The 25989-nt window shown below is 44.0% G+C and overlaps 1 protein-coding gene across 1 annotated transcript; it reads left to right on the forward strand.

Moving 5' to 3' along the window:
* The first annotated feature begins 3133 nt into the window (after window positions 1-3133).
* On the forward strand, window positions 3134-12984 carry apcdd1l.S (adenomatosis polyposis coli down-regulated 1-like S homeolog). Its single transcript, XM_018238249.2, has 4 exons — window positions 3134-3509; window positions 8694-8868; window positions 10097-10631; window positions 12001-12984. The coding sequence occupies exons 1-4, from the start codon at window positions 3473-3475 to the stop codon at window positions 12751-12753; spliced, it is 1500 nt and encodes a 499-aa protein (XP_018093738.1). The 5' UTR covers window positions 3134-3472; the 3' UTR covers window positions 12754-12984.
* Window positions 12985-25989: the final 13005 nt, after the last annotated feature.

Consider the following 25989-nt stretch of genomic DNA (forward strand, 5'->3'; position numbering starts at 1 on the left):
TGGAAAGTGGGGGAAACCTTAAATGACTGCTGGAAGCGAGTTAGGAGTCTATTGGGCTGGAGTATCTGGGTCAGTTCCCTGTTAGTAACATCAATCAGAGTCTGGGAAATTCTGAGATTTGCTATAGAAGTGAAGAAGAGACTTGTCATCTGCCCCCAATGTTCCTCTCCAAGAGACAAAGGTGCTAGGGCATCACACTCACTCAGTGACAGTTTTACCCTCCCTTCATCTCTTCATCAGAAACTGTCACGAAAAGATTAAAATGACAGCAGAGAAGACAGCGACCCGTGTAATCACTGGCACTGGGGCAAATGCATAATGGGTCCTGTAAAAGTAAATGCACTGAGGGCAACAGAGGTCGCCCTGGAGCCAAAATAATGTTCTTATCACTAAGTTGAGTGACTGATACTTGTCAGATTGAACATTACCCTTCGACTCACATCTCTGTGGGGGGTCCAGCATTGCCCCTCAGCCTGTTGGAATGTGCCTTACACTCCTATTGTCATCTGACTCCCATTAACCTGAGAGGCTAAAGAAATATGTGCAATACCCCCCTACCCCCCGGAGGTCCATGTACAGCACCTGCACAAACTACCCTCACAGTGTAACCCCCATATCGTATATGCACATAATGTAACTGTATAATATATAGGCACAGATATACCCCCATCTTTCCTCCAACCACTGTCACAGTGTAACCCCCATATCATATATGCACATAATGTAACTGTATAATATATAGGCACAGATATACCCCCATCTTTCCCCCAACCACTGTCACAGTGTAACCCCCATATCATATATGCACATAATGTAACTGTATAATATATAGGCACAGATATACCCCCATCTTTCCTCCAACCACTGTCACAGTGTAAACCCCATATCATATATGCACATGCGCATGGTTGCTATGGGTTACTAGATGTGGGTCTTCTATACCTTGTTAGAATCTATGAAATGCAAGTGAGGGAATCTGCCACTAGAGGGCAACTGTAAATCTTATAAACGGATGAAATAAATCTCTTGCCTGTCCTCATTACACTCCTCGTTACAATATGATTCTTCTAATTAAAGGGAACTATTAGCGGTTGTATCTGACTGTCTGTGTCACAGTGATGTCAGAGCAGCACACGCTGGGGGCATGATAATGATGATTCGGGACTGGAGCTGCAGCTCTGGCTATGAAAAGGCAGGAAAGGATTATTAGAAGTGGATAATGAGTGGTACCAAATCTCAGCCCTGTATGCCAGCACTACCCCCCCCCATAGTATTATATAGTATATAGTATTATGGGGCTAAGGCAGTTGTTGCGATATGGCCCATTTCAGCCTGGGTTGAGTGTCCTGGTACTGGGACTGTCCAGCTGCCTTCAGGTTCCACTGCAGCCCCCCCATATATATATATATATATATATATATATATATATATATATATATATATATATATATATATATATATATATATATATATATATATATATAAAATCACTCACACACACACACATTGTTATGCCAGATATCTGTATTTATGCTCAGTCAGTAAATGATGTGGTGTTTATACAAATGGCCTGTAGATGCCTGATACCTTGCGTCCTTCTTTGGTCACAAGAGTGTGTAGATGTATTGCCAAGTGAGTCTGTGAGTGAGTGTGTTTTGAATTGAGTGTATTAGTGAGTGGGTGTGCGCCTGAGCAGTAACGTAACTAGAGGGGGACGGACCCTGGTGCGTGACGTGCAGACGGGCCCCCCGCCCCCCTCCGTACGCAATTTTCGGCCCGCATTTTAGTGGCGCGCGGGCTGCCGGGGGGCCCTGAGGGGGTGCGGGCCCTGGCCTGTTCGCACCCCGGCCCGTTCGCACCCCCTGCTCCCCTGGTAGTTCCGCCACTGCGCCTGAGTATGTATCGGTGAGTAGGTGAGTGTGTGTATCAGTGAGCACGTGTGTCAGTGAGGGTGTGTGTATCAGTCAGTGAGTCTGTGTATATAAGCATCTGTGTAAGTGAATGAGCATGTGTATCAGTGATTGAGTGTGTGTACATACATGAGTGGATGTGTATGTATCAGTTAGTGAGTGTGTGTATAAGTGAGTAGGTGTGTGTAAGAGTGTATATCAGTGAGTGAGTGTGTGTGTATATCAGTGAGTGAGTGTGTGTATCAGTGAGTGAGTGTGTATATAAGTGAGTGAGTGTGTATAAGAGTGTGTATCAGTGAGTGAGTGTGTATATAAGTGAGTGATTGTGTGTAAGAGTGTGTATCAGTGAGTGTGTGTGTGTATAATTGAGTAGGTGTGTGTAAGAGTGTATATAAGTGAGTGATTGTGTGTAAGAGTGTGTATCAGTGAGTGAGTGTGTGTATAAGTGAGTGAGTGTGTGTAAGTGTGTGTATCGGTGAGTGAGTGTATAAAAGTTAGTGAGTGTGTGTAAGAGTGTGTATCAGTGAGTGAGTGTGTATATAAGTGAGTGATTGTGTGTAAGAGTGTGTATCAGTGAGTGTGTGTATAATTGAGTAGGTGTGTGTAAGAGTGTATATCAGTGAGTGAGTGTGTGTGTGTGTGTATCAGTGAGTGAGTGTGTATATAAGTGAGTGATTGTGTGTAAGAGTGTGTATCAGTGAGTGTGTGTATAATTGAGTAGGTGTGTGTAAGAGTGTATATCAGTGAGTGAGTGTGTGTATATAAGTGAGTGATTGTGTGTAAGAGTGTGTATCAGTGAGTGAGTGTGTATGTAAGTGAGTGATTGTGTGTAAGAGTGTGTATCAGTGAGTGAGTGTGTGTATAAGTGAGTCAGTGTGTAAGTGTGTGTATCGGTGAGTGAGTGTGTATATAAGTGAGTGAGTGTGTGTAAGTGTGTGTATCAGTGAGTGTGTGTATAAATGAGTGTGTGTATCAGTGAATGAGTGTGTGCAAATGTGTGCATTAGTGAGTGCGTGTGTGTAAGTGTGTGTGAGAGTGGGTTTATGTATTAGTGAATGAGTGTGTAAGTGTGTGTATCAGTGAGTGATTGTGTGTAAGTGTGTGTGAGAGTGGGTTTATGTATTAGTGAATGAGTGTGTAAGTGTGTGTATCAGTGAGTGAGTGAGTGTGAGTGTGTGTGTGTGAGATTGGGTGTGTGTAAAGGGGGAGTGTGTGTGTCAGTGAATGGGTGAGTGCATCAGTAAGTATCAGTGTATGTGTGTGAGTGTGTAGCTGGGAGTGTGCAAGGGGAGGGGTTGAGTGTGCGACACTATGAATGAGCAGAGGAATAAGTGGAGGTGCATCGGGGGCAGTGAGTCTCCTCCTCTCTCAGCTCCAGGCTACAGTACCGACTGAATTACATGAGACTCAGCTCAGTGACTGCTCCTCTCACACATCTGCCCTGGGGCCCCGGGTACCTGCTGCACATCTGGGGCTGATCCTGCTGGAAATACAGAGACCCCCAAACCTTCTGCATATCACAGCTCTCCTCATCCTCCTCTTCCCAAGCATTCACTGGACTCATGGCTGGAGCCTTCATGTCCCTGGCATTCTTCTTAGGTAGGTGCCCAGCCTTTATCTCTTGGGTCTCCCCATTGACTGTGCCCCTGGGGGAACACACATGGCAGCACCCGCACAACCACTGGGCTCAGTCCAGTTAGAATCCACATCACTTTGTATTTCATTGGTCGGACATAGGAGATACTGACTTCTCATGGGGGGAGGAACGTGGGGCACTTTTCTTTGGTACATGGTAGAGATGGTTGGTGCCCATCAGGTTCACAGGGAGCTGCCCACCTGCTTGTAAATACAGCTAAATACAGGTGCCCATTCTGTGTGATGCCCTGTCTGTGCCATATGACAGCATGTTGCTCACTGTGACAGTTTTTCTTGCTGACTGTCAGATACCTGGACGACATCTGTGCTGCCCAACTGGCCAAACTCCATTTTAGTGTTTGTAGACATTGAAGTACTCCATGCTTTATGGAGGGGTTTCCCATTAAGTTCTTACAGTTTTGTTCTGCTATCCCCCCTGGCATTTAAACACTGGAGTGGTTGCACAGGTTACTTAGGTGGTTGCTAGGACCACTGACGCAAGCAACCATAGAGGCTATTGTTAGTTACTTCCTTACTTCCAGTCTCGGGGCTCTATAAAAGAGTTTGCCTGATGTGCATTTCTGTATTGTATTTGGCAAAGCAAGAGTTGATTGAGTACAAGGGAGATACAAATAGCAAGCACCCATGTGTGAACCCCCAGCACCACATCCATCTCCTTTTCCTACTGCTTGCGGTTCTGACTCTTGAAACAATGTAGCGAATCAGTTTCTCTCCCAACTATAGGCTACATTGTATCAGGAGTCAGAAACAACAGTGCAGACAATGTAAACTGACAGACCAACATTTAAACCAGTGAGAATTCTGCTTCAATTTTAATTTTTATTGTGCGAGTTTTAGGGCGGAGTTCCCCTTTAATTTTAAAAATAATATGACGTTATATAGAACATTTGAAATGGACATTTTATTTGGCAAACTTCCCCGCACACCCATTCATTTATATCTCAGTATTTTGTTTATAGAGATGTCCTACCCTTAGCTGAAATGTAAACTACTGTAACCCCCTCACTGCACTGCTGATTTCTATTGGGCAGCAAGTCAGATATTTTCAGTAATTTAGCAGGTAGATGAGGTGGGGGTGAGCCCTTGATTTTAGGACCATAATGGATTTTTGCTGGGGCCCGTAGGTTCGTCCAAACTTTGGCCACCCCAGTGGCTTCTATTATCCTTATCATTTACAGTAAGGGCTTATAATACATGAGTGATACTCAGGGTTCCCTGTATAACTCAGCCTGCAGCCTTGTGCCTTTATATGGTCACAGAACAACCCCTCAGTGACTTCTAATATCCTTATCATTTACAGTAGGGGGTACATTATCCCTTATAATACATGAGTGATACTCAGAGTTCCTTGTATAACTCAGCCTGCAGTCTTGTGCCTTTATATGGTCACAGAACAACCCCTCAGTGACTTTTAATATCCTTATCATTTACAGTAGGGGGTACATTATCCCTTATAATACATGAGTAATACTCAGAGTTCCTTGTATAACTCAGCCTGAAGCCTTGTGCCATTATATGGTTACAGAACAACCCCTCAGTGACTTTTAACATCCTTATAATTTGCAGTAGGGGGTATGTTATTGGCTGTGTTAGACTATTGCACTGTATTTGGGATACTGTATGTAAGACAAGAGAGAGGTGCTATTGAAGTGAATGAAGGGTTTGGGCTATGTGGGTGCCACACTGGGGTGGGATGGCTCGGTGGAGTTATTATTAGCACATACAGGGTGCAGGGGATCATGGGAAACAATGGGTGAAATCTGGCACTGCTGTATGAAATATGCTTGTGTAGCTTTCACATGTAGGTGTTTGTCCTTGTATGTGTGTGTGTCTATGTGAGAGAGAATTTTCCACACCTTACAGGGGTATGGGGGTACTGGGATATAAATCAGTAGCAATGGGGGGGGGATAAGTTGGAAGTCAGCATGCATATCAATGCAGGAGTTTATCAAGATTTGGCCTATTGAGTTTAGCAGTAACAGTAATTCAGGGGATGCAGTTTGGACTGTGATATAATTCGTTATAAGGTGTTGCCCTCGGACGCTTGTATCTCGTTCCTCGCTAATAAACTGTCACCCACAGCACAAGGTTCACCCTCAGTCGGATTAACTTGATAGACCAGTAGAGTCTCCCACTGCAGGTACAGTCTGTGACCCTCCCTATCTGTGCCCAGGGCAGCGCCACCTGCAGAAACAGGTACAACACCTGCTTAATGTTTATGGGGAGATAATATTAACACTTAATTTACCAACTGCTTAAACCAAAGTTTCTGCCCATAGTTCTGCTGTAAAATCAGTAAGATCAGACTCATACCATCTGCTCAGCTGGCCAACGGTTTATATGGGTAGTTTACTAGTCCTGCCTGAGGGCTTTGTGCTTCTCTCCTGTAATAGAACCCCCCCCCCCCGGCTCCTCTGCTCCCTCCCCAGATCTGCTCATATGGGAAACTGGATTGGGCCCTAATATAATGACATGGTTTATCACCTGCCTTGGGTGGAAAACTCAGTGGGGCACAAGTGACTCAACATTTTATTCTCACCTCCCAAATTAGTTCTTAGATGGTACTTCCCACTAAGAGCCATATAGCCAATAATATCTATAAGATGTTAAATGGCCTCCACGGATAATGTGCGGTGTTCCTTTAATGCTCCCAAGTAGTATCTGAAATATTTATCTCCCCTCACTCAGGGCACCTATAGGGGCATTCCACTCCTTGTATTGCCTAATCTCCTTTCAACAGGGAATTATAAGTAAGCAACAGTCCTACCCTGCTTTATGGCTGAGATTCTAGCTATCTGTATAACAGAGCATTCTGTCCCAGTGGCTGAGACCCTATCTGCCGGTATTGCCCCTGGTCCATCACTCAGGACATTTTTTGAAATACTCTGGGAGTAGGTGCTGACTGAGGAAATGGGTTATAAACTGGGTAGTGGTTGCTAAATGGGGCACTGGATAAAATAATAATAAGTGAATTTCCATCCCTTTGACGAGTCTGAAGGGAGCAGATTTCGATTGGCAAGTTTGGAACCCCTTAATGAGCTGATGCTGAGAACTTGGAAATGTGACAGTTTGTTTTCCTCACCAAATTCATAACCCATAGCCATTGTTTCTGTCACCCCCCCCCCAGTGTGATTCCACCCCCAGCCATGTTTGAGCCCTTTCACCTTGACTGATGTGACCCATAAAGGTGACATTATAATTGGGTGGCCATATAGACCCCAGAGGGGGAAGAAGTGGTCCTTATGGGTCCCTGTCTCCTCCAGTTCCCTCCCCATGCTGCATGATCTGCCATCACTATTGTTAAAGCACTAATGCTTCTTCTGAAGATGATGGGGTTATAGTTCAGTGGTTACCTTGGTTTAGAGGGTTAATACTTCTAAGCAAAGCATCGTTAGAACAGCTGTGACTAAGGACCCCCCAGTTGGCTCTTATCCCTTCCAAGATGCTTTATAGAGCAACAAACCCAAAAGGATAGAAATACTTCTCGGCCAGAGTGCACTATTTCATTTGTAGTCACTCCCTCCATCTCCATTTGTGTAGGGGAAATCCCAGCTCTTCCTTGTGCTGAAGAACTGAACTTATCATCTTAACTTCCATCAGTAGTGTGCTAGCCCCACCCACTGCTTGAGTCACTCACCTGTAAACTTCCATCAGGATGTTCTGGTCTTACCTACTGCTCGAGTCATAGACCCACTGCTTGCGTCACAGACTCCTTGCCACTACCTTGTAAACTTCCATCAGGGTTTTCTGGTCTTACCTATTGCTTGAGTCACAGACTCGCTGCCCCTTCCCCTGTATAGCCCCACCCACTGTCTGAGTCACAGACCACTCACCTGTAAACTTCCATAAGGTTGTTCTGGTCTTACCTACTGCTCTAGTCATAGACTCACTGCCCCTTCCCTTCTATAGCCCCACCCACTGCTTGAGTCACAGACTCCTTGCCACTACCTTGTAAACTTCCATCAGGGTTTTCTGGTCTTACCTATTGCTTTAGTCACAGACTCGGTGCCCCTTCCCCTGTATAGCCCCACCCACTGCTTGAGTCAAGGACTCCTTGTCACTCCCCCTGTAAACTTCCATTAGGTGGTTCAAGTACCACCCACTACTCAAGTTATGTGCTAAATTAAAGGGCATGCTGCCAGTATCCTAATTGGCCAGTCAGTATCGATATCTCATAAAACAGGCTGATATTGCCCTCTGTTCAATGCATCGCCCCCTTTCTACAGAGCATGGCTGATACTTTCTGCTTCATGTTCATTTACCAGTTGGCACTGCAGAGGTTAATCACTTGGCCCCTTGTGATACATTGCATTAATATAATTACCCAGAATACACTGACCCCTCCCCTCTCAGTTCAGGAGGATTTGCCAGTTTCCCTCTGTGCTGAGTCTGTGCGAATAATGATCGGGGGTCTTCCAGGACACGGCCGCCCCCCTCCAATAACCACTAACATCTGTACTTATTAAAACAATGAGGTAAGTGACAGCAGGTCTGTGGGTACCGATACTGACAGCAGCAAGTGGGAGACCCAACTCTACTCCCCCCTAAAGCCCAAAAACAAACACACACCAGATCTGCCCCCACCTGGGAGAACTCAGCCAAGAAAAGAAATGGTGAGTGTGAGTTGCCTGGGGAGTGGCTGAAGACAAAGGAGAGATGGGAAGAGTTTGGGATAAAGTGTGGGGTCTTAACTGGAGAACAGGCCCTGTGGGGCCACTCTGCTCCCATCATGGAGTATAAAACTAAGGAATGTCACTGGTTTTGTTTCTAGTCCACTGGCCGGTGCTGACTGGGTTTGTCGCTCATTGCTAGGATTGCCACTTTTTCTGGAAAAAAATACCCGCCTTCCTATATATTTTACCCTATTAATAACATTGGGATCAACCAGCATTTTTACCGGCGAGGCCGGTAAAATACCGGCCAGGTGGCAACCCTACTCATTGCTGCTGTCTGGGTCAGTACAGTGGGGTCTGTATCGGGTTTTGCTTTAAGTTACAAATATAAACAATACAACCAACGTGACCTGTGTAATTCTATATGGCAGCACCACTGTTATTCATTGCTGTGCTTTGGGGCCCATGGCCTATTGTACTTCTGTGAAACACTAATTGTACCTCTTGTTTGCAGCCCTGGCCTCTGGGAATCGGATCAGGGAAGTGCCCCCACCCTCCCACCAACACTATGGAGCAGACAGACTGATGTGGGAGCCCCAGTGCCAGTATCAGCTACGCCACCTGCAGGATGGGGCCCGCATTACAGCTCTGCTGCCCCCCAATATTGAAGGACACTGGATCTCTACCGGGTAAGAAATGCATTATGGGGCAGTGTGATGGGTTTCCTCAACCAACTCCTAATGAGTGACTTATCCCATGTGCCTGCAGTGCTCACCTGTCTTATGTCACCAGCATCCCCCTCTTTTTCCTGGCTGTGCCCCAAGATCTGCCCCCCAGCAGGAGTAAGACCATCTGGATTATGGGAAACCTCCTGTTACTTAGTTGTGAGTTGTGACAGCTAAAAGTAACAACATGGCTGCTGCCTCACCCCAGAGGGACATCAAAACTGGCTGTGTCAGAAGAGCATCAGTGCTGCCTACCTACCTACCTACACCCAAATGTACTCCCCCGCATTGTATATCTGTGCCTATATATTATACAGTTACATTATGTGCATATATGATATGGGGGTTACACTGTGACAGTGGTTGGAGGAAAGATGGGGGTATATCTGTGCCTATATATTATACAGTTACATTATGTGCATATACGATATGGGGGTTACACTGTGACAGTGGTTGGAGGAAAGATGGGGGTATATCTGTGCCTATATATTATACAGTTACATTATGTGCATATATGATATGGGGGTTACACTGTGACAGTGGTTGGAGGAAAGATGGGGTATATCTGTGCCTATATATTATACAGTTACATTATGTGCATATATGATATGGGGGTTACACTGTGACAGTGGTTGGAGGAAAGATGGGGGTATATCTGTGCCTATATATTATACATTTACATTATGTGCATATATGATATGGGGGTTACATTGTGACAGTGGTTGGAGGAAAGATGGGGGTATATCTGTGCCTATATATTATACAGTTACATTATGTGCATATATGATATGGGGGTTACACTGTGACAGTGGTTGGAGGAAAGATGGGGGTATATCTGTGCCTATATATTATACAGTTACATTATGTGCATATATGATATGGGGGTTACACTGTGACAGTGGTTGGAGGAAAGATGGGGGGTATATCTGTGCCTATATATTATACAGTTACATTATGTGCATATATTATATGGGGGGTTACACTGTGACAGTGGTTGGAGGAAAGATGGGGGTATATCTGTGCCTATATATTATACAGTTACATTATGTGCATATATGATATGGGGGTTACACTGTGACTGTTGTTGGAGGAAAGATGGGGGTATATATGTGCCTAATTATTATACACACAGTAATTGGTGCATAAAATATAAAGTATTTATTGACCACATTTTCCCATTTATCTCATGTAGATGTGAGGTGCGCCCAGGGCCCGAGTTCCTCATCAGATCTTACACGTTTTACCCTGAACGTATTTTCAAGGCCCTCCAGTTCTATTACCAGGACCCTCAGTGTGGGGAACCCTCCTATTCACTAGTGATCAAAGGGAAAGTGCGGCTGCGCCAGGCTTCCTGGATAACACGGGGGGCCATGGAGGCGGATTACCTGCTACACAAGGTGGGAGTTGTGTTTCACAGCCCAGAGGTGATGAGCACTGTACGAGCCCAAATGAACAGGACCTGTGCTGGATTTGTATCCACGGGTAGGACCTGGGCTCCGGGCAGAGTGTATGAGCTTCTGAGTGCCAAGTTGGGCCGGGACTGCACCTCTGCCATTGGATTTACTATGCATGAACTGAGCCTGCTGAGGCTGGAGAAACAGTACAACGCTCAGCACATGGGGGCGCTAGTGGAGAAGCTTTTCCTGGGGGACATTCATACTGAGAAGTCTGAGAGGATCCATTACCGGCCCACCGGCTACCAGCAGCAGCCCCTACAGAGTGCTCTGGTGAGTTCTGATTGGGTATTTACTGCAGTACCTCAATTTATATTGCATTATGAAGTATTGCTCATTGTGTGTCCAGGGGCATCTTGCTGGTAATTTTGTATCAGTCTAACAGAGGAATTGAACCCCATCCTCAGTATATTGGAGCCCATTCAGCTCATCTTCCCTCGCATTACTAGTGACACTTAGGGGCAGATTTATCAAGGGTCAAATTTTAAATTCAAAGTTTTCATTTTATTTTTATGGTCAAAACTGAGTAATTCAAATTCAATTTGAGTTTTTAAATAAAATTCGAATTTGATTTTTAAGGTTTATCATATTCTGGCCCTTTAACAACTGGACTGCGACTTTTTGCCACCTAAAACCTGCCAAATTGCTGTTTAAGTCAATGGGAGACATCCAGGGATCAATTTGGAGTTGTTTGCAGCCTTACTGACATTCTAGTTTTTTTCGGAGAAAAAACTTGAATTGAGTTTTTTAAATTAGAATTGAATTCGATTCGAGTTTTCAAGTCGATTTAGTTCATCCGAGTTTGAAAATTAGATTTTTTTTTTTTAATAAATTCCGATTGACCGAATTTCGAATTTATGGGAGTTTTTAAAAACTCACATGAATTGAAAATTCAGCCTTTGATAAATGTGCTTCTTAATCTTGCCTGTGTTAACCTCACCTGACATCAAGGGGCAGATTTATCAAGGGTCGAATTTCGAAGTTTTTTTGAACTCCCATAACTCGAAATTCGAATAAAAAAGACCAACCGAAATTTATAAAAAAAATCAACGTTCTTTTCAGCAGGTGAATAGGCTGTATTTGAATCGTTCGAATTGAAGTAAGACTCTATTCGATTGTATTTCCAAATTTAGAAACTCTACTATAGTTTATATAAACAAGCTGCTGTGTAGCAATGGGGGCAGCCATTCAAGCACAGGACACACAGTAGATAACAGATAAGTACTACTATAGTTTATATAAACAAGCTGCTGTGTAGCCATTCAAGCACAGGACACATAGTAGATAACATATCTTATCTGTTATCTGCTGTGCATCCTGTGCCTTTTCTCCTATTTCAGCTTTGAATGGCTGCCCCCATGGCTACACATCAAACTCACCAGTTTTACCAGTTCAGGGCAACAGTACCTTATATTTTCATTACTTTATAAGACTTTAATTTTTTGGTGTTACTGTTCCTTTAAAGTCAGTATTAGGTGGAAATGATATTGAAAAGGATTGAATGGGGATCAGAACACAGGGAAGGATCAATTACCGTCATTTACAGCACTGCTGCCTGGGGAGGTCTTGGTGGTCCTATAGATGGGGGGAGATTGTGTGTTTTGTATCTGTAGCTCATTTTCTTTCATGTTTTTTTTCCCAGCACCACATGCACCCGTGTCCCGCCTGCATGGAAATATACAGGGCAGATGAGCACCGCCCTCCCATCCTTCCAAAGACTCCTCATCCTCCGGGGCATCTCATTGGGAAATGGGTGAGTGGCCAGTGTGAGGTGCGTCCCGCTGTACTTTTTCTCACACGATACTTGACGTTCCACGGAGACAACCGCACATGGGAAGGCTTTTACTATCACTATGCCGACCCTCTCTGCAAGCAGCCCACGTTCACCCTCTACGCTTCAGGCCATTACACCAAAGGGTTCCGCTCGGAGCACGTGAAAGGTGGGACAGAAATGGTCTTCCAAGTGAACCGGGCTCGGGTCATACCGCTGAGTCATGCCACGGTTCAGATGCTGAATATCTCGAGGCCGGGGAGCTGTGGGGAGGCTGGAAATTGGGTTTTAGGGGAAGAACAAGATATTACAGAGACGGGGGGCTGTGAGGCGTTGGGTATCAACCTTCCACATATGGAATATGAACTATTCAGAGTGGAACAGGATGGGAACGGACGATACCTGCTTTATTTGGGTGAACGGCCTACAGACGGGTCAAGTCCAGATTCACCCAACAAGAGGCCAACATCCTACCAGCCTCCTCTTCTTCAGTGTTCTGGGGAGCCCACCGTCTCATCCAAGCACAGCCATCTTGTAGACTTGACCCCAAGCCGGGCGCCCTTTCTGTACCCCCATTCTGCCCTGTACTCCGCACTGTTAATTGTAGCACATGTTTTAAGATAAACTGAGGTGAAACAGCTGTTTGTTCAGGTGCAGCTTTCTGACCCCGTCGGGAGGGCGGACACTCTTGGATCCAAAAAAAGATACAAATGGCTTTGGTTTCTCAGTTGAGGACCCTGTAAATATCTTTCAAATGTACGAGCAGGAAAGAGGCCAAACATAAGCTTTGCCCTCGAGAAGGCTCATCAACATGATTGGCCAGTGTGCTTTTACTCTTAAGGCCACGTGGGAGAAGTCGCCCTTGCTGCCCTACAATTTTCATGTTACCTTCCATTTCCTACAATTTTCATGGAACTTTCCATTTCCACTTCCTACCATTTTCATGGAACCTTCTATTTCCACTTCCTACCATTTTCATGGAACCTTCCATTTCCTACCATTTACATGGAACCTTCCATTTCCTACCATTTTCATGGAACCTTCCATTTCCTAACATTTTCATGGAACCTACCATTTCCATTTCATGGAATTGTGTTTCGTGGAACCTTCTGTCTCACAGGCCGGACCATCTGTGTATATTCCATTCTATGGTGCTGCCCTCCCATTGGCTGGGGGGGGGGGCTCTTGCTTGCACAACAGCAGTTCATTGTTGTAATGAATTAAGCCAAATGAAATTAATGATCCACCTCCCTCCGAGTCATTTTCCCTGCACACACAGAGACTTATAGAATGTTTCTCTGTGTTTCAGGACAAGGAAGTAAAGTCGCTGCTACAATTGGCAATAGTAACAGATAAGAGAACCTGTAATTTATTTGTATGACAAACCTTTATATATTGTTATGCTACTGTCCCCTTACTGCCTCAGAGTTGGACTTGGGAATCCCCCACTGTATGACCAATCCCACAGCATTCTTCTATCTATATTACAGAATACACTTTGCACATTTAAAATTAAAGGAGAACTAAAGCTTAACTAAAGAAGTAGCTAGAAATGTTGTACATTATGTATTGTGCTTCTGTACCAGCCCAAGGCAACCACAGCCCTTTAGCAGTAAAGATCTGTGTCTCCAAAGATGCCCCAGTAGCTCCCCATCTTCTTTTCTGCTGATTCACTGCACATGCTCTGTGCTGCTGTCACTTACTGAGCTTAGGGACCCACTCACAATATACAGTACACATAGAATTGAAATGTCACAATATAAGACTGATTTGTAATTAATACAGATAATTACTACATGGCAGCACAGAAACCAGTCCAATTAGCACCAGAATTTAATAATCAGCATTGTTGATCAGCTGATTTGACGATTTGCAATGACCCCTAAGCTTCAAGCACACTGAGCATGTGCGAGTCACAGGCACCCCTGTGGGAAACACCGGTGACAATTTAAAAGGCTTGGATCATTACAACTATAGAGGCTGGTTCCATAAGTTGAAAACATAAAATGTAGGGTTTAGTTCTCCTTTAAATGGTGCATAGAGTGGGCCCAACCGTCAGGTGCTTTGGTGGCCCACAGGAGGCCCAGTCTCAGTACAGTACTCATAGTATTTGGCCAAAAATATTTGTAACATTATTTTATAAGGGAAACTCAGTTATCAGTAAAAAAGAAACAAACCTATGCACCAGATGTCACACACACAAGGGAACAATCACATTTGTAGATAACAGTTTCACAGCACATGCAGGCTGGGGTATTGGGGAAGCCAGTATTAGAGGGGTTCTTTAAGAGAGCTACAGATACTGTAATTCTGATGCAGATTGGGGGACTATCCTGTCTAAATGCCAGGAACTCCTTGTTAATATTCCTATATAAAGCAACTGCCACTCCGGGGCTCAATACTATGCAAGTAATAATGCAGAGTGAATGAGATGGAGGCAGCCTGTTCAATGCTGGGTTTTTATTCTACAGATATATCCGTGTGTATCAGCAGGTACCATGTACCAACCCGGTTATGTAAATTCTGCTACGAGACCATGGCACAAGTCTGGTTATGAATTTTGTAAAGAATTAAATATATTGTATATAACATGTTCCTTGGCCTCAGATATTTTTAGCAGTGTTCTACCCAGAGGATATAAGGGACACTTTGTCTACTACTACGGTCTACTAGTCGTTGGTGCTGATATAGGTATTGGACCTGTTATCCAGAAAGCTTAGGACCTGGGGCTTTCCGGATAAGGGATTTTTTGTAATTTGGATCGCCATACCGAAAATCTACTAAAAATTTTTTGAAACATTAAATAAACCCAATAGGCTGGTTTTGCCGCCAATAAGAATTAATTATATCTTAGTTGGGATCAAGTACAAGCTACTGTTTTATTATTACGGAGAAAAAGGAAATCACTCTTGAAAAAAAATTGAATTATTTCATTAAAATGAAGTCTAAGGGAGCTGGCCTTCCCGTAATTCAGAGCTTTCTGGATAATGGATCCCATACCTGTACAAGTATGGGATCTGTTATCCGGAATGCTCAGGAACTTGGGGTTTTCGGGATAACAGATCTTTTCATGATTTGGGTCTTCATACCTTAAGTCTACTGAGTGCTTGAATTGGGGCGGGATGCGGCGGGATGGCATCCCGCCACTTCTTTTTTTTTCAAAAAATGCATCCCGTTAGGCGGGATGCTAGTGTTTAGCATACCGGAACATTTTTTGGCTCCAGACAGGCGGCACGATTCCAGCCGCATATTTGTCCTACGGCACTGAGGACTGTGCGCGCTACAAATTTCCCCTTTACTTATGTGCACGCGCTGTCCTCAGTGCCGACAGGGATACGAGAGACTGCTTGTCTGTCGCGGCTGAATGATGTTGGAGTCGGAGAGGCTCCCTGACATGACGTCACTATGCAGCACCGAGGGCCACTGCTCGTATCCATGCCTTTCGCGGCTGAATAATGTTGGAGTCGGAGAGGCTCCATGACGTGATGTCACTATGCGGCATTGAGTGCTGGAGCTGACACAGAGTGGGCTGCTGCTAAATTCATCTTGAGATAATCTAAGTCCATGCGGGGGGAGGAGGAAACCGGGGGATCAGCTGTTGGTGTGCATGGCAAGGTCTGCCCTCTCGGCACTGACTAGAGTGACTCGCGCTTTGTTGTGTCAGTGTGCAGTGCCGGCCTTAGGCCGATTGGATCGATTGAGTCTAATCGGGCCCTGCGCCCCCTGCAGTACTATCAGGAGTGTGTGCACGACTGCACCAGGCTCCATGCCCCCCGATGGGGCCCTTGATGTGTATGTCTGTCTGTGTGTGTGAGCCTCAGTGTGTGTGTGTTTGCCTCAATGTGTGTGCCTCAATGTATGTGTGTGTGTGTGTGTATGCCATAGTGGGTGTGTGTGTGTCTCAGTTTGTGTGTGTGTGCCTTAGTGGGTGGGTGTGTGCCTCAGTGTGTGCCTCAGTGGGTGGGTGGGTGTGTGTGTGTCTCAGTGTGTGTGTCTCAGTGTGTGTGTGTGTGTGCCTTAGTGAGTGTGTGCGCGTGTGTGTCTCAGTGGGTGTGTGCCTCAGTGGGTGTGGGTGCCTCAGTGTGTGTATGTGTCTCAGTGTGTGTGTGCCTTAGAGTGTGTGTGCCTCAATGTGTGTGTGTGTGTATGCCATAGTGTGTGTGTGTGTGTACCTCACTGTGTGTGCCTCAGTGTGTGTGTGTGTGTGTGTGTCTGTGTGTGTTTGTCTCAGTGGGGGTGTGTGTGTGTGTGTGGGGGGGTGTCTCAGTGTGTGTGTGTGTCTCAGTGTGTTTGTGTGTGTGTGCGCCTCAGTGTGTTTGTGTGAGCCTTAGTGTGTGAGGGGTGCCAGCTGAGGAGGTTGAAGAGGTTGAGGAATATATAAAAAGTAAAGAAGTGGTGGAAGAAAGAAAATACAAACAAGACAAATAGAGGAGCAGGAGCAAGAAAAAGATGTAAAATAAAATAAAATAAAATAAAAGCAGAGCATGGAACAAAAATATAAGGTTAGTAGTTATTGCTTTTTTGACACACACTTGAAAAAGGGCCTTTTGCTGCCCGAAACATGTCGTGTGGACGCACAATAAAGCACTGATTAGCAGGTATTCTGCTGTTTGCCTTTGATTTCCATATCCCATGCTTTTACATACTACATGTTTATATGCACGTATAATGTAGTTCTTTGCCCTGGGTGACTTCTGTTCATAGCAGTGTACTTGATGATCCATTCAGTGTCAGTGAATGCCATGATAGATGTAAAAAAAATTCGTTCCTGGTGTCAATTTCGCTTTACTGGGGGAACCCAAAAAAGCATCAATGGGCGTGGCTTATACTAATGGGTGTGGCTTTTTTAGACCCAATTCAAGCACTGAGTCTACTAGAAAATCATGTAAACATGAATTAAACCCAATAGGCTGGTTTTGCTTCCAATAAGGATTAATTATATCTTAGTTGGGCTCAAGTACAAGCTGCTGTTTTATTATTACACAGAAAAAGTAAATCATTTTGAAAAGTTTGGATTATTTGGATAAAATGGAGTCTATAGAAAACTGTCTTTCCGCAATTCAGAGCTTTCTGGATAATGGGTTACTGGATAACAGATCCCATACCTTTGCTAGTGAATGAATAGTATGGATTGAATACACAACTCTTTCTGCTGTAGTGCAATCAGTCATGCCATGTCCAACCAGATACCAGCATGAGTGAGTTGTTTGCAGCAGGAGGAACCAAATCAACACACGATTCACCCAGGAATGTAGAATGTGCAGCACATGACAAGCAGCCTGGTAGGTTCAATGATCTATAGCAGGTAAGTAGTTAGAAAAACAATAAGAGTGTGACTCACTATTCCACTGGTGATTCTAGAGGGCAGGAGATGCTTGCACACACAGATACAGGCGAAGAGCCCTGCTGGAAAGGATGGGAATTAACAGTCTTGAACAGAAACAGAGCCAGATGCAACAGTACTGTGATTAAAGGGATGCTTCATTTAGCTTTTTATTCAGCAGCTCTCCAGTTTGCAGTTTCAGCAATTTGGTTGCAAGGGTCAAAATTACCCTAGCAACCATGCACTGATTTGCATAAGAGACTTTGATATGAATAGGAGAGGCCTGAATAGAAAGATGAATAATAAAAAGTAGCAATAAGTCTTTAGTTTGGGCCAGTGACCCCCATTTGAAAGCTGGAAGTTACCAGAAAAAGACAAATAATTAAAAAAAACTATAAAAATAAATAAATAATGAAGACCAATTGAAAAAAAATCTTAGAATTTGATAACATACTAAAAGTGAACTGAAAGGTGAACCACCCCTTTAAAATAAGTGAATGTAAAATTAACGAGGCTGCAATTCTAAGAATTTTTGCAATGTACATTCGTTATTTATTTTTCTTTAATTCCAATATATTAAGGGATATGCGTACTGTTAATATGAATTTGTTTTTAATATGAATGAGTTTTGTTGCGCCACCTGCTGGTCATTTTTGAGAAAGGTTTCTATTTTTTTTTTCCTAAGCAGAAGAACATCAGAGCAGCCTCTTTCTTTCTCCTGACAACTCCCTTGACTACTTGGTGGTCAGACTGTTGGTAAAATGACCAGCAGGTGGCGCTGTTGTAACAAAATTCATTCATATTAACAGTACATGTATCCCTTAATATGTTGGAATTTGGAAATAAATAAAGCAGATCCGCACTCACTTAGTTAACCCTTCCGTGGTCCGCCCGGGTGCCGCTCCTGGGATCCAGATAAATATAGAGAAGAACGGTAGCGCACTCCAGGGACTTGAATAGAAATATATTTTATTTAAACATGGTACACAATCAATGTCCATTGAACGCTGTTTTTTCACCGAGGGCTAAATCCTCCCCAGCCAGCAATCAGGCTTTTAAAGGAGAGATATTCCCAAAACAAACGCCCAATTTTAAAAGCATAGGATCACCACTAGTTTTTTTATTATACTTATATATATATACTTTAAAGCCTTTAGAGTGCTCCCACAACCCCCCTGTTTTGATATTGTATATTTAGCTGGAAGCTGTGGCATAGCTTCAGTGGTTGTAGCACCCCATACCCCCCCCCTTTAAACTAGTGGTGATCCTATGCTTTTAAAATTGGGCGTTTGTTTTGGGAATATCTCTCCTTTAAAAGCCTGATTGCTGGCTGGGGAGGATTTAGCCCTCAGTGAAAAAACAGCATTCAATGGACATTGATTACAGGTAATGCTAGAATGCACATAAAAAATAAATAAAACAAGTTAGGGACCGCCATTCGGGGTTTACCTTGACGTGGTATGGTGGCTTATCAATTTTATGATCATAACTTTGTAACAAAATAACCCCTGTTTTGGGTACATATGCAATAGCATTTATTATACTTATATATATATATACTTTAAAGCCTTTAGAGTGCTCCCACAACACCCCTGTTTTGATATATTGATATATATATATATATTTTGTCATAATGTATCACTAAACCTTTGATCAACGCACCCACTTTCATTGAATCCGGTAAGACATTCACCTATATGGACATTGTGTATATATATATATATATATATATATATATGGTCCAATCAGTGCAGTGTATTAATAAGGAGAGGCTGTACATCATGCTGAGCAATATAATGCACACCTGCACAGGTTATTATATACCCACAACATTCCACAGATCTGACTGCAACTGCCTTAATAACTGCGCCGGCTCAAGATGGCCTGAAATGTCTCGACATCTCCCTCTAGTGGTCACATATAAACACCACTGGTCTAAAGAATATTCCTTATGTTCCATCAGCACAGAGCATGTTCTGCTGTCTATCTAAATTAATGCTATTCGCTAGTCATTAGAAGATACGGAGTAAAGAGAACATTGTACATGCTGTAGCCTACAGCCCTGCTTTGCTTCATCCATTTTTGATTTTTCAAATGTGTTTTAAATGATATAATAAATTTGAATTTTATATCTTACCTGCATTGGTAATCTCTACCCTACCATTGAGCCAGTGAATGCACCAATAATCCCATTGAACCATGTCAGTACCAAGTACCAGTTTTCCTGGCTTTTTTCTTGATTTTCCCACTACTCTTCACTACAGTCTTCCTCCCTCAATCCTTGTACTGGGGGAACCTCCCTCCTGCCTCCCTGAACTTCCTGCTTCACTTTCTCCATCTATCCTCTCCACTCTCCCTTCTGCTGCCTCCATAACATTCCCTTCCAGCATCCCCTCCTCTGCTGCCTCCATCCTCACTTCCTGCTCTATCACTTCCTCTTGCCCAAACAGCTCCCTCTCCAACTCGGGTAGGGGTGCCCTGCCCAAAGCCCCACCCCCAGTCCCACCCAAAGTGCCACCCCTGGTTCTGCCCAAAGCCACACCCCCTGTGCGTAGCAAATTCAGATTTTTTTTGTGCACGTGCCAAAAGCTTTCTACCTTTTTATTTGCATGTGCTGCATTCTCTTAAGAGGTTGCAACCTTTTACTTCATCTTAAAACATAATAATAAAATTAAGGCACTACTGGCAGGCTTGACTGGCAATCTGTGGGTTCTGCCAAATGCCAAAGGGACTGCTGTAAAATGTCTATTTAGTGTGCTAGTGGGGATGACAGGGCCTATTTTGACTCTCAGTCCAGACCCGACTCTAAATAGATCACAAGTTAATCAGAATCTAGCTTAAGGTAACAAAGAGAAAAGCAGTAGAAATAAATCATTCCCTTGTACTGCTGTTATTGAACAAAATATACAACTTAGTTCTTAATTTTGAGCAAGACGTATATTAACAGGCTGTCTCCAGTCCAGTAAGCTCCAGAATCCGTAAGGGAGGACTGGAGCTCGGGTGCTGCTGTGCAACTGCAAAAACAGCAACTTACATAGTAAGTAAGGTTGAAAAAAAAGACATGTATATCAGGTTCAACCTCAAGTCTACCTATAACCTGCCTAACTAGTTGATCCAGAGGAAGGCAAAAAAAATCCCATTTGAAGCCTCTACAATTTATTTCAGAGGGGGAAAAATTCCAGAATGGCAATGGGACTAGTCCCTGGACCAATTTGTACTATGAGCTATCTTCCATATCCCTGTATTCCCTCACTTGCTAAACACCATCCAACCCCTTCTTATACCTATATCTAATGTATCAGTATAACTGGGGAGTGGGAGTGTAACAGTGCTGTTAGGAGTGTGAGTTATGGCATAATAATAATCTAGTGGTAGATTTCCCACTAGAAAGGCAGAAATGCACCTTGTGTGGCAATGGCTGATTAATGCGAATAAAAAGGTATAACAATGTGCAGGTTCCTCCACAGCAATGTGAATTTCTCTGCAGCAAGCATAAAAAAAAGCTTAATGACAATTGCATTTGCCATTCGTAAATACATACTGCCCACCAGTTCCTGACAGCCAGCAGTCCAGAATTCCACATTCACTTTTGCACAGGCTTCAGTAACCAACACGTGGCAACCCTAACCCCGGGACAAGCCTTGACAATAATGTCAATAGGGACATTGTTCTGTACCTGTAGCCTGACCTGTACCCTCCATCCTGTCACCCAGAAACCCTCCTCGTTATAAACTGGCTGAAGGGGGGACAGCACTATGCACAGCCTTTGTAGCCACACAAGAACATCATTGGGCGGAATGGATATTGTGACTGCTTTGGTTTCAGGCTTAGATATGGGGGTGGCTATAAACCCCTCCCACTCTAGGGAGCCCTCCTTCTGCTCATACAGAGCCCAGAATCTCTCCAGGCCTTGGGACAGTTTAAAGCTGATGTCAAACTACACCTCAGATAAAAGGCAAAGATATCATTGGGGGTAAAGCCCATAGATTTATTAGATTGTTGGCTACAAACCTCTCCCCAGGGGCCTTCTCCTTCTCTCGCTCCCACTTGATCCTCACAACATCCCTTCTCTTGAACACCTGTCCCTCAAAATCCTTATTCGTCTGAGTCTGCCTGGCAAACAGTCCTTTAAATCAGCCAGTAAGTTCTGCACAGGCAACTCCCTGGGGTCCTCCATCTCCTTACACTGGGGCCTGTTTATATATAAATCTTCCCAGGGTTTGATTAAATCTGTGTGATTTCTTGCTCCACATCCTCCAGCTCCTTGTTCAGCAGTGTGGCCCTTCAGATCGTTTGGGCCCTCACTTCTCCCTCAGCCTGGGACATAACACTGATCTCAGTCAGTATGGCAGCTTCCAGCTCCACTTTCCTGCACTGCAGAGTCTCCATAACTCGCATGGCTGCCATTATTGCACCAGAGACAAACACAGTTTCATTGGGGGATACAGGGCCCAGTTTGCTACAGTCAGTTCTAAAACAGTCAATATTGGCCGCCTGGGGCCCATTAGCAGCAGAGGGAATATGAGGGAAAGGTATTACCTGCTCTGTAGTGAGCCCAGCACTGCTCCTTCTCTCCAGAGCCTTCTCTGCCTCACTCACTGCCAGATTCTCACACACGGCGCCATCTTGCATTCTCCTCTGACTGACTAACACATGGGACTCGCTTCTCCTGTGACTTTGCAGAGTTTAACCTCTCAGGGGGAGCACAAACCATCTCCACACGGCCTGACGGTCCAAGGGAGTCACACTCCAAAGCAATAGAACCAGAACATTCACCAGGTATTTCTTTCATGTGTTCTGCACTTTTTCCCTCATCCAAGATGGCCACAGGTACCTCACTCCCTTTTCCTCCATTACCTTTCCTCCCAGCAGCAGAAACAGCTTTCAATTTTCTCCTGTGCTCACTGGGTTTCATCTTCCACAGTTGCAGCACAAACGCTGGTTCTAGTCACATGATTGCTTGTGGCCGGCCGTGCCCCCGGACTCAAAGGGATCCTGTCATCTGAAAACATGGTTTTTTTTTTTCAAAATGCATTAGTTAATAGTGCTACTCCAGCAGAATTCTGCACTGAAACACATTTTTCAAAAGAGCAAACAGATTTTTTTATATTCAATTTTGAAATCTGACATGGGGCTAGACATTTTGTCAATTTCCCAGCTGCCCCTGTCATGTGACTTGTGCCTGCACTTTAGGAGAGAAATGCTTTCTGGCAGTAAAGAGTGATTGAAGTTTATCAGAGCACAAGTCACATGACTTGGGGCAGCTGGGAAATTGACAATATGTCTAGCCCCATGTCTGATTTTTTTATATTAAATTTTGAAATCTGTTTGCTCTTTTGAGAAATGGATTTCAGTGCAGAATTCTGCTGGAGCAGCACTATTAACTGATTCATTTTGAAAAAAAAAATTATTTTCCCATGACGGTAACCTTTTAAGGTGACCATAGTCGTAACAATTACAATCGTTCGTTTCAATACACGCGTGTAGAGCTGAATCGTCAAGCTATACAGGTAGAAACAATAGAATTTTACCCCCATCTGACGATTCAGCACGAATAATGGCCGACGTTTGGGTGACTTCCAAGGCACCCAATCAAAATTTCGACGTGCTGACCAATATCCAAGTCTTCTGCCGATATCAATTGGCTCATTTCCCACCATACACGCACCGAATATCATATGAAAATTAGTTTTGTACGATATTATCTGTGCGTCTATGGCCACCTTTAGACTTGGCTTCCCCACTGCTCTTGGGGCTCCTAGCCACTTTCTTCCTCATGCTGCCACTTTGGTGAGGAAAGTCTGAATAAAAGTCCAAACAAATTAATTTAAAAGGCTGAAACCTTACTTTTGCTGTTCAAACGGTCCCTCCCAGACCCCCAGGAGCCTAAGAAAACCACTCTCCCCACAAGCTCACTCCAATCTTGTGTTAGGGAGCTTCCATCTGGTTACCTTCCCATTGTTCTGTTGTTAGGCTGCTGGGGGGGGGGGGCAATATCACTCCAACTTGCAGTACAGCAGTAAAGAGTGACTGAAGTTTATCAGAGCACAAGTCACATGAACGGGTGCAGCTGGGAAACAGACAATATATCTAGTCCCATGATATGTGAGAAATGGATTTCAGTGCAGAATTCTGCTGGAGCAGCACTATTAACTGACGTGTTTTGAGAAAAAAAACAAACACGACAGTATCCCCTTAAAGATATAAAATATATATAAAACATGCAAAACATTAAATCTAGAACCAGTCAATTTTGGTTTTGCTTCTTATAACATGGGTAATTCCCCCCCCCTCCCTTTTGGTAGACAAAGCAATGGCTGAAATAAAAGGCACTAAATGCCTGTGCCAGGTCTGAGCCCACTGGATCATTACGCATTTTTGTAAGAGGAGAATGAACCCATCAAACAAAAAACACAAGTTCCAAAAGAAATGTTTTGAAAGATTTAATTTACATCAGGGGGTCCTATAGGGAAGGGTGGGGGTGCCATTTCTGCCCCAGGAAGATTCTCTTAGTATGTTTGGCAGAAAGTAAAACAATCACCACTTTATGGCTGTCCTATAGATCGCTAGATAAACCAAAATATAGCCTGGAAAATATATACACAGGTCTCAAACATCCCCCCCGAGATCAGACACAACAGATACACTATATTTTGGGATGTGTGAATAAATATGAGTGTATGCATAGGTCCATGTATACACATGCATATAGATGTCTTCTGTACACACCTGTGTCCCACAACCCAGTCCCGTGAACCAATCAGAACTAAGTGATATTTTACCTTACATTTGGGGGAAGATTCTGCACATTATGGTTACATACCCATGCTTGTTCCTAGGCCTGAGTCAACTGCAGGGTGTGTTTGGCAGCCAATCAATAGACACAGGGCCAATATATTGGGGGGGGGGAGACAGGTTACACCATATATATATATATATATATATACAGGTGACAAAAAGACAGTACAAGATTATATAGTGTCAGCCACAGACCCTCCTCTGGGTTTTAAAGTGTGTACAATAGCCCCACCCCCACCAGCAATTTGATGGATCATGCCAGGTGTCTCTGCAAGACCACAAAAACTACAGGAGGTAAGAAGGGTCTGGATGGACCAGGTTTAGCACCTTAAAGCTACTATATACTGCAAGGTTTTAAAGGAAATGTAAACCTTTAAAACAAGGGACTGTAAAACTGACGAGAGTGCTATTCTAAGCACTTTTGTAATTTACATTCATCTATTTTTATTCCAAGTTATTAAGGGATACATGAACTGTTAATATGAATGAATTTTGACAGCAGCAGCTGCTGGTCATTTTCCCACCAGTCTGACCACCAAGTAGTCATGGAAGTAGAATTGTGCGGGCTGGCCTGATACCTGAGGGTAGGTTGAGTTCAGGCAGACCTCACAGCCCCATTTGCGGGTAGCAGGCGGGTCCGGGTCAAGTTTTTCTTCCTGCTCTCCCCATCTACCAAATTGCCGATTTCTGACTTCCAGTTTTATAGCCGCGCACCTGCTCGCCCTGCCCCTTTAGTGATGTCATTGGCTGGGCGGCAGGGGTCTATAAAAGGAACCTGGAAGTCGGGCTCGGGAGGGCCCAGATGGAGGGAGGGCAGGTTCGGGTGTGGGTTTTACCTGACCCCACATCACTACAAGGAAGTTGTCAAGAGAAAGAAAGAGGCTGCTCTGATGTTCTTCTGCTTAGGAAAGATGTGAGAAAGGTTTCTAATTTTATTCCTAAGCAGAAGAACATCACAGCAGCCACTTTCTTTCTCCTGACAACTTCCTTGACTACTTGGTGGTCAGAATAGAGGGAAAATGACCAGCAAGTGGCGCTGTTGTAACAAAATTCATTCACAATAACAGTACATGTTTCCTTTAATATCTTGAAAATAAAAACAAAAATAAATAATGAAGGTAAATTACAAAAGTGCTTAGAATAGCCCCCCCCCATCAGTTTTACATTCACTTATTTTGAAGGTTTATTTTCCATTGATAAAACATGGTTATTCTTTCAAATTGGTCCCTTTAACGTAACACTAACTTTAGCCTCAGGGTGTCATTAATAAAAGTGGGTGCATCAACTGAAGTGTAGGGTTTGACTACCCCGACTGGGTTATTTGAACTACAAAGTTCAACAAAGGCTTGCGGACCACAGGTTGAACATCAGTGGCATGGAGTACTGCCAATATGTGCCACCCGATGCCCCTTTGGGGGAAAAGCAAGAGACTCGCCAGGCTACCGCACCCCAAAAACACACACAACTCTGCTCTGCCCTGTTAAATGTTGGCATTTAGGGTGCTGACCATAACAACCAAGGAGACGGACCTCCCCATTTAAAAAAAAAAATCATAATGGCAATAGTTTCCAATATGTCTGCCAGGTCCTGGTGCTATGCATACAGATCAGCTGGGGCCTTGAAAGGTATGAAAAAACAGGACTGGCACAGGAAAAGCGTTTGCACACGGTGTGTGTGTGTGTGTGTGTGTGTGTGTGTGTGTGTGTGTGTGTGTGTGTGTGTGTGTGTGTGTGTGTGTG

This window comes from Xenopus laevis, chromosome 9_10S (assembly GCF_017654675.1).
Source record: "Xenopus laevis strain J_2021 chromosome 9_10S, Xenopus_laevis_v10.1, whole genome shotgun sequence".
NCBI lineage: Eukaryota > Metazoa > Chordata > Amphibia > Anura > Pipidae > Xenopus > Xenopus laevis.